This window comes from Prinia subflava, chromosome 4 (assembly GCF_021018805.1).
Source record: "Prinia subflava isolate CZ2003 ecotype Zambia chromosome 4, Cam_Psub_1.2, whole genome shotgun sequence".
NCBI classification, from domain to species: domain Eukaryota; kingdom Metazoa; phylum Chordata; class Aves; order Passeriformes; family Cisticolidae; genus Prinia; species Prinia subflava.
In genome coordinates, this window is record NC_086250.1 from 9,321,438 (window position 1) to 9,333,632 (window position 12,195).

The window sequence follows — 12,195 nt, forward strand, 5'->3', positions numbered from 1 at the left end:
GAGATTTAGCTATTGTAACTATAGAAGTTTATTTAACTTTCTATTAGTTGAGATGATGGTTTAGGGTAAAGTGTTACATAAATTCTACACTTGGAAGGATTCCCACAAACATTATCTTCCAGCTCTTCATTCTCATAAGGTATTTTATGTTAAAAAAAATTGGTATTTAAGGCATCCCAGCAAAAGAATGTAGGCTTTTCCACAGGCACAAATTTCCGCTCTTGACTGCAATTTATTCTGTGTTCTCCAGGTGTTGTTGGTTCTTCTGTTGCTACTGGTAGTGCCTTATGGAAATAAAGAGTGAGATAAGGATCTTGCAGGTGCTTTCTGGTCTGTGGGGAGCTTGGGCCTTGTACAACCTGTTCCACCAGGGCTGCTCTTCCCCTCAGAGGCTTGTGGGGGCTGAGCAGGATTTTGCTCGTAACTGGCACTGGGGTGATTAATGGCTTTTTGCTTTTTCCAGGGGAATGCTCTGTCACTGGCCAGTCCCATTTCAAAAGCTTTGACAACAAGTATTTCACCTTCAGTGGGATTTGCCAGTACTTATTTGCCAAGGATTGTGTGGAAAATTCCTTCTCTGTGATCATCGAGACGGTGCAGGTAACAGCAGCCTTGGCTGGTGCCTCTGCCAATGCTCCTGAGAGGGGGCAGGGCTGTGGGGCTATGACATGAATTGCAGATGCACAACAGAAGTAATTTCCCTATGAGATAATTAGTTTAAATAACAGATGCAGTCTTTCTCCTTAGTTAATAAGTGTTTTGCTTCTCCTCACCACCATTCCCAGGAGCCTGCCTGGGGATGGAGACTCGTGATGAGGTTTGGAGAACGGGCTCTCACAGCCTCTTTGCCAGCTGAACAAACAAAGAGAGGCAAGGGTACACCCCTTGCGAGGCACCCTGGCTGCTGGTGCCTCCCTAATGCCCGTGCGGAAAGGACATTTCCTTGGACAGCAAGGAGAGTGCACTGGCAGAGCAGTGCCTTGTGTTGCTTCCCATTTAGTCAGGTTGGCTTGGGATTTTTTTGTACTCAGACAGCAGTTCCTGACTTCCTTCACTGCTTCCCCACTGGATGTGTGAGAGGCAGCTGCAGAGAGGCAGGAAAGGGAGCCAGGCTGGTGCAGGGGGGCTGGAGACTCTGAAGGGGGATGTCACAGGGAGGTTAATACAGTTGTGAAATGAATTGCCCATTTGTGCTTGGGAAAAGGTGAACAAATCTGGAGATGGAAAAGGATCCTAAAGGAAGCAGAGGTGGGGGGGAAAAGGGATGGGGTCAGAGGAACTGAAAGCAGGGAGAGATGCAACAGGAGACAGGAGGGGAGTATCAGCCTGTCCTGCAGCACCAGGGAAGTTGCAATTTTTGGAGAAATGGGCTGTGACAGTTCTCCACACCATCTGCGTCTGTCTCCTGCATCACAGAGCTCTGATAGTGCAGCTCTGAGGTCATCAATGCTTAGGAACCTGCAGGACAGGTTTCCACTGAAACTTCCCTTTCGAAACCAGGGAGGAGGCGTGGGGCCCCTGCAATCCCTGTTCCTCATCTGCGTATGCCACAGCCAGGAAAATAAACACCCCAGGAGTCTCGGGTAATGTGAACTCCGTGCCTGTTTCCCAGGCTGTGTGGGTCAGGTGGCCCTCCTGCCCCTGCCACAGCTGTGGGGCTGACACTGCTGTGGTCACCCCCAGGGGTCTGGTGGAACACCCACAGATCCCTTTCCAAGTTCTCAGACGGGGAGCTTAGCCCTGGTGTGTGATTAGCGGGATAATGGAGGGAAGGCTGCCAGCCTGCTGTTTGTGGGATGCAGAAACCAGATCCGTAAAACCAGTGTGACACTCAACACCTCCCAAATTAGATGCCAAAATGCCTTCTGGGACTAAGTCACCAAGAAAGAGTGAAAACTTGATGTTTGAGGCGGATTTTCCCTTCTCTGCAGTGTGCAGATGATCCTGATGCTGTGTGCACTCGCTCCGCTTCTGTCCGGATCCGCGACATGGACAACAGCATCATTAAAATGAAACACGGAGGAGGAGTTTCACTGAATGGACAGGACATCCAGATCCCTTTGCTGCAAGGTGTGTTCACACAGGCTGGCTCTGGCCAGCCACTGAAAGGCTCCTATTTGGTAGTGGCTTTAGACATCCCTTAGTCCAGCTCAAAGAATGTTTTCAATGCCAAACTCTCACTTGCAGTTTCCTCTGGAAACTCTGTCATTTCAGCTTCTCTCCATGCAGCTGACACATCTTGGTTTAGCTCCTTTAAAATCAGGAGAATTTACCTGGTCTGCACTTGTGAGATTTGTGAAAATCACTGTTGGTCTATTCCTTTTGAAATTATTACTTTCCAACCAGAAGCTTGAAATCATGGAATCACAGAATGATTTGGTTTCAACCTTAAAGATATCTCGTTCCAACCCCCTGCCTTGGTCAGGGACACCTTCCACCATCCCAGGTTGCTCAGAGCCCCATTCAGCTTGGCCTTGGACACTTCCAGGGATGGGGCAGCCACAGCTTCTCTGGGAAACCTGTGCCAGGGCCTCAGCACCCTCACAGGGAAGAATTTCTTCCTGATATCCAATCTAAACCCATCCTCACTCAGTGTGAAGCCATTCCCCCTTGTCCTGTCACTACATCTTGTAAAAGCTCACTGACACCCTGTGGCTGCCTTCAGGTGCCCTCCGTGTCCAGCGTGTGGTGAGGAGTTCAGTTCGCCTCACCTACAGGGAAGATCTGCAGATTGACTGGGATGGTCATGGAGAACTCCTAGTGAAGGTAATTTTTCTGCCTGTTTTATTTCTGCCTGTTTGCCCGCTCTCTCATTCCACCCAAATATGTACAAAGATTTTCTTGTCTGAAGTCAGAAATTGCTTTGTGTTGCATGTTAGAAATTCCTTTCTCTTTCGCTACCCCCAGAGTGATATACAGGTCCTTTTGTATTCCAGAAACAAACACTTCATCTTGCAGCAGCTTGGTAGCTTTTTAATTTTTTTTTTTTTTTTTTTTGTGTGTGTGTATGTGTGTGCAATGACAGCCATTATTAACCACAAACAGTTTTGTGTTCTGTTCAGCAGATAACCTCCAAACTGAAGTTTTGTTTTTATTTGCTTTGACTGCCCTGTCTAAAACAGCAGATGTGAGTGACTTAAAATAAGGGAAGAAAAGGCCTCCAGGGACACAGTTACTCATAATTTCCAGGAAATAGAAATCAGCTCGTAGAAGATGCGTTGCATGCTCCTTCTTCTGTGAGGAATGTTTGAAGTCAGTCTTGATTAACAATTAGGTTTTGTCGGTGCTGCAGACACAGCAGAGTGCAGAAATACCCAAGCCAGGTTTAACAGAAATTATCTGTAAGGAAGCTGTAACCACAGCTCTGCTGCCTTTGAACCCCCCTTGTAGTAGGGGTCTGCTCAAAGAGAGGAGTTTTGCCAAGAAAACCCATTTTCCTGGGAAACATTGCCCTCCTTGAACCATGGCATTGCTTTTGCATTCCTTGCCTGCCCCAAAATCTGGCTTAAATGTCATGTCTGGCACAGCAGAAAGGGTTATGAAAGCCAGTTCAGAGTTGAGTTCAAGAGTTGAAAAGAAAACAGATAAGAAAGGTCTGGAATAATTTTAGAATGCATCTGTGGGTTTGTGGTTGTTATTTTGATTTAACCTATATCTCTGTGCTCTGAAGGTCCTAAGAGTTCTTTTAGGGCTTAGAATAATTCACTTCAGTCCCTTGGCACATCTCAGGAGTTTTGGCTTTCCTCAGTATTCAAAGTCTTTTTCTCCCTGATCAGAGACCCATATAACCTGGCAAAGTTTTTGTCCCACTGAAAACAAACCTAATTTTCTGCTCCAGATCCTCTGCCCATAAAAGCAGTGGAAGTTTCTGCAGTTGTCTGCTCCTTCCCTTGCAGCCCATCTAAAGCATCTCTTTAATTGCTTTTGGAGAGTTATTTTATGCTGGATTTGTAGACTGACCTGTTGCCAAGTATTGCTGACAATTGGAGGAAGTGATACACTTCCATTACCTTGTTCTGGCAGAAATTCTTCTTCTGTGTTCCTCAAGAAGGCTTCCATTTCTGTGACTACCTGATATTTGTGATTTGAGCTTCCACTCTAAATACTCCACAGCTTGGACTTGTTTGAGTCATTGTTTCATCTGCAGAGTACGTGAAAGAGTAGTAGTACTCTTAAAAGTAAGAATATTTATCCTCTAGTTGTTCTTTTTGATGCCCCATATTTATTCTCTGACCCCTGGGTTTGAATGCTGGGTAGTATCAGGTTATATTTTTGGATGATGGTTTTTATTTTTATTTATACAGAAAACTAATTTTCTTTAAAAATGTGGATTTTTCTCCCTTTTTTTGTTTTCTTTCACTGGTTACTCCTGCAAGCCTGCCTAAACTAGGACTGTACTACATGGATGCAGAGAGCTAATGTAGCATCAAAGCTCCTCAGTAGTTGATAGTGTTTGCAGTATACCAGAGCTTTACTCCTAACAGAAACTGACAGTTCCTACTAAAATGAAAGTATTGGTGCCTTTGCGTTGCAGATGTTGCTTAGGAGATTTCTCCCTGTTTACCTCCAGGTTTTAGGGTCACCTTTCAGCTGCCCCTTGATTTGCAGCAGGAATAAAACAGGGTGAAAAGTGCACCTGCTCTGTGATTTGTTGGAAATTCTGCTTTTAGTGTGGCTGAAGTTCCTCTGGGCAGGAGAAATCTCTAATGTGGGGTAGCTTTAGGGGTCTTAGTTTATTGCTTATTTTATCCAGGGTCCTCAGTGTTGAGGGGAACATCTCTAATATTACCTCAAATTTGTGATAAAACAGGCTGTTTAAATTTCTTTCATCGTCCAATTTTCCTTTAAAATGTGGAATGCTCCCAGGTGCAGTCTCTTTCTCCAAATTGCCATCAGAATTACATAAAAAAGTGCAACCCCCACTGTTTCCCTGCTCATTTATATGAGTGAAGGAGGACAATAGGGAAAGACTAAACCAGACTGCTGATCAAGACATAAAAATAAGCTATTTTTCTCTTAGTCACCCTCTGAAATTCACTGTATTGTACAAAAATTGTCCTGCTGCTACTAATAGTAGCATTTTTGTTACAAGTTTGAAAATATTGTACAATGGCACTGTGTCTGTAGTATTTTGATGTGTGTTTGAGAATTTTCTTGACTATTAAATTGTGTTTGGTTCATTCCTTAAAAAAACTCTTGCTCCACAGTGGTAACCTGTTCTGGAAGATGACCAGGCTAATGTTATGTTCCTTAGGTGTCTCCAGTGTACTCTGAAAGGATGTGTGGGCTGTGTGGAAATTATGATGGGAACCAAGGGGATGATTTTCTTACACCTTCTGGCATGGTGGAATCCCTTCTGGAAGACTTTGGAAACTCCTGGAAGCTCAATGCAGACTGCCAGGACTTGTTAAAACAAGACAGTGACCCCTGCAATCTCAATCCTCATTTAGGTACAGACCTCTATCCAAAATTAGTGTGTGCAGCAAATGGTGATCTTCCATTTACATAAAAAAAGGAGAATTAAGTAAAAGAGAAGACGCTAACGTTGCTTACATTACCACCAGGGTGGCTGTAATATATGTTTTTAAAAACCCAATAAACAACAACAACAACGAAAAAACAACCTACAGAGACTTGTATTGATGCAGGCTTCCTAAGGAAAGCCTGTAATATTTTGTGGAAATTGAAAACAAAAATTAATTTAATTTTGCAAATACAAAAAGGCAGCAGAAAGCAAAGGCCTTGTAAAAGAAATTACAGCACCAGAAACAGTGCTAACAGAATATAAAAGCATTGTTTTTCCCTGATTTGTTTTACTAGTGAAACATTATTCTTTCAGCAGAGTCAGTAGAGCTCGTGACATATGAGCTCATGGTGCTATCAGGATCAGGTGCCTGCCTGATTCTGTTTTATTCTTGTGGGCTTTTTTTTCCCCTTCTTTTATAAAAGGAAGAGAAAATTCTTAGTGTGGCTTCTCTAGCTTTCCTTGAAAGCGACTTTGATTGATGGATTTGGCATGAGCGTGCAATTTTTCTCTTTTTAGCCAAATATGCTGAGGATTCCTGCTCAGTCCTGATGTCTCCTGCCTTTGAACCTTGTCACCACGAGGTCAGCCCCACTCCCTACGTGAAGAATTGCCGCTTTGACGTTTGCTCCTGCTCCAGTGGCAAGGACTGCCTGTGCTCTGCCATTGCTAACTATGCAGCAGCCTGTGCCAGGAAGAGCATCCTGGTCCAGTGGAGGCAACCCGACTTCTGCCGTAAGTGCAAGGCTGCTCCAACCCCACTCATTTGCCTCATCCTGAAGGAATTTTTCTGGCAATGTTGGATGAAAGATCTAGAATGAGATGCCCGATTTTCCTTGTGGCAAATGATGAGAGTAAATCTTTTCCTCCACACTGGTAAGGATGCAAAAGATGTTCCCAGGGACTGCTCAGCACTAGGGGAGAGAAGTGGTGATCTGACACAGCTCCACAGAACTTGTGCCTGGATTTCCATTTTCAGCAACTCACCTGGAAACTTTCTGAATGTCCCAGGGTAGGAATCTCCACGTGATTTTTAGTAATCCATGAACTGCCTATTTTTGAGGCCCAAGCTTCCCACATCCTGACCTCATCATCAGTGATTCCTGACTAGCTGAATGTAGGGTTATGGAGGAAGTGCAAAAGGGCAAGACAAACTTGTATCAGAAGAGAATTTTGGCAGTCTTGTGGCACCACCCCTGCTCACAGCAGGGCTAAATTAGTGTAGATTGCCTGAGATTTTGTCCGGACAAATTTTGAGTATCTCCAAAACAGAGATATTGCAGCCTCTCCAACATCTCGCTCTTATCTAGGGCAAGATTTATAGCCAGACTGCCAAGAGGCTGGAGCAGCAGAATCCAACACCTTTCATTTCTTTTATTTCCCTCTTAGGTCAATGTGGTAGGAAAAAATCCATTGCCATGTAATTTTGATTGAGCACAGACATACTTTTCCCATAAATATTTCTGAAGTGAGTGTTTTTCCATTTTCCTGAGCAACTTTGTTATTAAGGAAAGAAGACAATTGAAAAATTTGGGGGAAAGCACATGTACTTGGCAGCTCTCCAGATTTGTTCTGCTACCTCTCCCCAAGCAGAGGGTGGGAAAAACATTTTATAAAGTGAGTGTGTAGAAAGTGGAAAAGAGAGGTCTCTGGCCTTTGACCTGGTAGGGTCTGCAAGGTCAGTAAGCACAACTTCTGGTTGGAGAGTATTTGCTGTGAGTGAGAACAAATGCAGTTTATATTAAACTGCTGCATGGTTTTATAATATTTTACCTAGTTTATGTAAATGTTCAGATAGTGGAACAGTAATGTAATAAAAACCCTTTCAGAACTCTGCAGATCTGGAGGCTGAAAGAAAGATCAGCGATAATGCGCCACTGCTCTTTCTGTAATTGAACAAGTCAATTTTCACAATTAATCTTTAATAGTGCAGAGCTGCTTCTTCCTCTCTGTGCATTACAGAGAGCTTTGTGCTCTCACAAAGTGACGATTTCCCTGATTGCAGATCCATCAGCCCCCATTAAATAATCCTGGTGCCCTAGACATCTCCTGTCACATGAAGGAGAGCAATCCCTCCTCCTTAATGGGCTTGCGATGTGAATGTGCAGGTTGTGTAATTTGAGCTGATGGCCCAGTGCACTGAATGTGTGCTCTGGCCCTACCTTCTTCCCCAGAGGTTTGGTTTCTTGGGAAATGACTTGACAGAGCCAGTTTGCTTGATTTGGAGTGGATAAGTGTCAGGGAGCAAAGTCATTAGTGTAGCACAGCATTTCTGCGGTGTGTCAAGCTATTAAGTCCATTCAGCTCCCCTATCTTTGACATTATTTTAGTTACAGTTTGGTTATTTAAGACCTGACTCATACCCTGTATCCCACTATGAATAAGCACTGGAGCCAATCCCTTCATGCTACAGGGGAGGAGCACACAGGCCACACTGTGAAGAATTGTGTCTCTCCTGCAGCTGAATGTAAAAAATTGGGTAAAATCCAGGCTGAATGGCTGAACACAGAGTGGTGGTGGAGTTAAACCCCACTGGTGGCTGGTCACCAATGGTGTTCCCTAGAGCTCAGTAGTTGGACCAGTTTTATTTAATATTTTAATCACGGATCTGGGTGAGGGGATTGAGAGCACAAATCTGATGAGGAGGAGTTGAGGAGGGGTTAAGCCTGGAGAAAAGGAGGCTCAGGGAGGACCTTCTCAGTCTCTATGGCTCTGACAGGAGGGTGCAGCCAGGTGGGGGTCAGGGTCTGCTCCTAGGGAACAAGGGACAAGAGGAAATGGCCTCAGGTTTCACCAGGGAGGTTCAGGTTAGGTTTTATGTAAACATTCTTCATGGAAATGTTATCAAGCACTGGCACAGAGGGCCCAGAGAAGTTGTTGAGTCACCATGCCTCAAGGTGTTTAAAAGCCGTATGGGTGTGGTGCTTAGGGGCCTGCTTTAGTGGTGGACTTGGCAGTGTAAGGTTAATGGCTGTATTCAGTTATCCTATGGTCTTTTCCAGCCCAAATATTTTTATGTTTACCTGTCTTGTGTGTATATTGTTCTGTGGCACAGGGGAATCAGTCAACAGGTTCCTAGATCTTCCTTCAGATTTTAGGACATGTTGCTAAGCCCATTATTTTCCTTAATGTGGTAGTGCTGGGGCAGTTGGTGGCTTTGCATGCCTTCTGTAAGAGGATTTGTATTGGATAAATCCAAGAGAGCTGGAGTAGGGATTCAAGGACAGGCTCTGAGCAGCATTTGAGGATGACTACAGGACATGCTGGGCCTCAACATGGTGGAAAAGCTGTGTTAAATCTAATCCTGGCAGTGTGCACCTTTACCCAGAGGTGGCAACACTCTCACCTGGTGTTACTTGAGGAATTGGTCATGGTTTCTCTGATTTACTCTGATTTCAAAACCCGCCCACAAAAGCTGCATGACCTGTCTCATGCAAACATATTTTTTCCAAAGCTTTCCCACTGTTTTTCATCTTATTCCTGGGATGGGCTGTGCTTCAGAGCACAGCATTGAGCTATATTGGTTTTATAGCAGCCATCCACAGGGACTAGATGCACCTTGCCTTTTCCTCTAATTTTTCTGTCAATAATGGGATTTTTTTTTTAATGGCAGTGTATTACACCGTGTACAGACAACAGGCCTCTCCCAGGTCAGTTGTCTTGCCTTTTTCCTGTTAAAAGCAGATGTTGCTGGGATAAGAGCAGGGTATTGGGATGTGGAGTGTGAGCATGGCATTGGGAAGCATAACTGGAAAAATGGGATGTTATGAAAATTTTAGGAGATCCATGGGCAAGGAAAACTTTAGAATGATTTGGGTTGAAAGGGACCTTAAATATCATCTTGTTCCAAGGGGCACCTTCCACTAGACCAGGTTTTTCCAAGTCCCTTTCAGCCTGTCCTTGAACTGGGATGGGGCAGCCACAGCTTCTCTGGGCAACCTCTGCCAGAGCCTCAGCACCCTCACAACGATAAATTTCTTCCTAATATCCAATCTAAACTTGCTCTCTTTCAGTTTCAAGCCAGTCCCACACATGGATTACAAAGCTTTCTCTAAGAAAGGGATCTTACTGCAAAGTTGTCCCTGTGGACAGGGAGTGTTACCACTGACTAGAAAGTATGGCAGGATATTGGGCTTGGTTATCCCATCCTTTTTTGAATCTTGAAACTCAAACTGATGTACCCATCTGAAGTGTGCCAGACCAGCTCCGTGTTTCCAGAGGTTCATGTGTAGCAAATAATACTTTTGGCTGAGGCCTCATGGTTGTCCTGCTGGTTTGTGCCTTTAGTGATGGAAGTTATTTTTAAAATGCCCTCAGCTCTGGGCTGTGCCTGTTCAGGGTTTGATTTACTGCAAAGATCAGGTTTATGTAAATTAGAAGCACATTTTTGTCAATGGCTGCCAAAGACTCCTGTAAGAGTGAATGAGTCTACTGCTCAGTCCAGAGTTAGGAATCATTTACTGTATTGATGAGCACACATTTCTTGTGTTCTGACAGGTACATTAAGCAGTTTGGGCACAAGTCCCAGACGTGGGAGATTTTTGCTCTTAAGAAGGGTTCAAGTCACCTTAGATGCTTCTGGGCCAGATTTTCAGTTTAGGGTGTTACACTCCCATGTATGGGGCTGCAGGAGCCTCAAGAGAAGTTGGTGCAACCATGTCTCTCTTCAGTAGGCAGTAATAATTCTTCATTTCAGAAGAGTTTTGTGAAGGTGGCCACTGGTCAGCATGTGGGTCTTGCTTTGCTAGTCCAGTGAGCAGCTGGCTGAGGCTGTAGGTTATTCCATCCTGTTATTTCATGGTTGCCAGAGTTCCCAGGGATGTGCACTAGAAGAGAGCAGGGATTATCACATCATTCTGCAGGAATGACAAGAGGAAGGGCTTTCGCTGCAACCCTTTGATCTCGGTTTTAGCAAGGTGCAAATGTGCCAGCTTTCATTTGCAGCTGTTTCCCTGAACATTGTTCCTCATGGCCTTACGACTGCTGTGGAAGGTTGCTACAAACGACAGTGTAAATCCTGGTTATCAGGAGGCCTGTTAAATTCAAACTCTTGATAAAACAAGCTCGTTTTTCTTGTCTTCTGCAATGTGTTGTCATAGCTGCCACCTAGTGCTGATGTTGATGTGTGCAGAGGTGAGTGCCTCAAAATCGTCCCTGTGGAAGTGGAGGTTTTATAAAACAAAAGCCAAAATGGCTCCAAAGGTCATAATTAGTCTCCATATAAAAGAATTAATTATCAAAAATCGTTAGTATCAAGGTTTGACTCCATGATTGCTAAATTACTTCATTATTTTCACTTGTTTCCATAGAAATCCCAGAGTCCTTCTGGGATATGAGGCTATAAATTATTGCAGCACTCCTGTTTACCAAAGCAGAAAAGTTCTACTTTTCTTCTTACTTTGACCAAATAGTCCCTAAAAATGTTGCAAAGGAAGAGAGGTGTGAATATGTACATGACATTTTAAATGCTCCTAATGCATGGAATCATGGAATGGTTTGGGCTGGAAGGGCCCTTATAGGCCATGTCATTCCAACCCCTGCCATGGGCTGGCACACCTGCCGCTATCCCAGGTTGTTCCAAGGCTCATTCAGCTTGTCCTGGGACACTTCCAGGGATGGGGCAGCCACAGCTGCTCTGGGCAACCTGTGCCAGGGCCTCAGCACCCTCACAGGGAAGAATTTCTTCCTGATATACAATCTAAACCTACTCTCTGTCAGTTTGAAGCCATTCCCCCTGGTCCTGTCACTCCAGGCCCTTGTAAGTAGTCACTCTCCTTCTTTTTGTAGATTTCCTTCAGGTATTGGAGAGCTTTAATTACGTTATCTTGACTGTGATCCAGATAATAAGAGGTTGGACACAACTTGTATTTCATGTTCTGGGTGAAATTTTGTGGCTGGATTTCCATCACAGTGCAGTGTAGTCCAGTCCTGACATTTATTAGGAACTTCCTTTACTGAGGTTTTGTTTTGTGTGTATACATAAGCAATGCCTTGGGCTATACCGGTGCTGCAGTTAAGGAGGGATGGTGTAACGCTCCATTGACAAGTAAATGGAGCAAATATCTTTTAATCCCAAGCTTCCCAGTCTGTTTTAGGCAGCTCTTCCTTGAGCTGGATTTGGATCAAACGCTCTTCTCCCTCCTGTGTTTCCCAGCAATGGCCTGTCCTGAAGGCCAGGTGTACCAGCAGTGTGGGACGCCGTGCAACCAGACATGCCGGTCGCTGTCCTACCCGGAGGAGGACTGTGAGCAGCTCTGCCTGGAGGGGTGCTACTGTCCCCCTGGGCACTACCTGGATGAGCACGAGCAGTGTGTGCCCAAGGCCCAGTGCTCCTGTTACTACGATGGGGAGATCTTCCAGCCAGAGGATGTCTTCTCGGATCACTACTCCATGTGGTAAGCGCGCTGTTCGTGACCCGTCCCTACACACCGTCACTCCAGTTTTTGGATGGCTTGAGTTGTTAAAGGGGTCACTTTCTTTTGCATCCACTGAAATTAGTTAAAGAAAAGGCAAGATTTTGCCTCCAACAAGCCAAAAGGAGAGTTTTGCAATTGTAACTCTCTTCATTTAATTTCAAATCCCACCTTACTCAGAATTACTCAGTATTAAGCCCTGTTCTATGAACAATTCCTGCCAGTTTGAAATGGAGCTTAATTACTGACAATAGCTAC

General features: G+C 44.6%; 1 protein-coding gene across 1 annotated transcript in view; it reads left to right on the plus strand.

The window, feature by feature from the left end:
• The window catches only part of VWF (von Willebrand factor), a 117,246-nt gene that overhangs the window by 27,070 nt on the left and 77,981 nt on the right, over positions 1–12,195 (plus strand). Inside the window, exons 11-16 of the mRNA XM_063395388.1 lie at positions 464–600; positions 1,932–2,070; positions 2,666–2,766; positions 5,255–5,450; positions 6,044–6,259; positions 11,679–11,919. Of these exons, the coding sequence (XP_063251458.1) occupies positions 464–600; positions 1,932–2,070; positions 2,666–2,766; positions 5,255–5,450; positions 6,044–6,259; positions 11,679–11,919 (1,030 nt within the window). The remainder of the gene's footprint in view (positions 1–463; positions 601–1,931; positions 2,071–2,665; positions 2,767–5,254; positions 5,451–6,043; positions 6,260–11,678; positions 11,920–12,195) is intronic.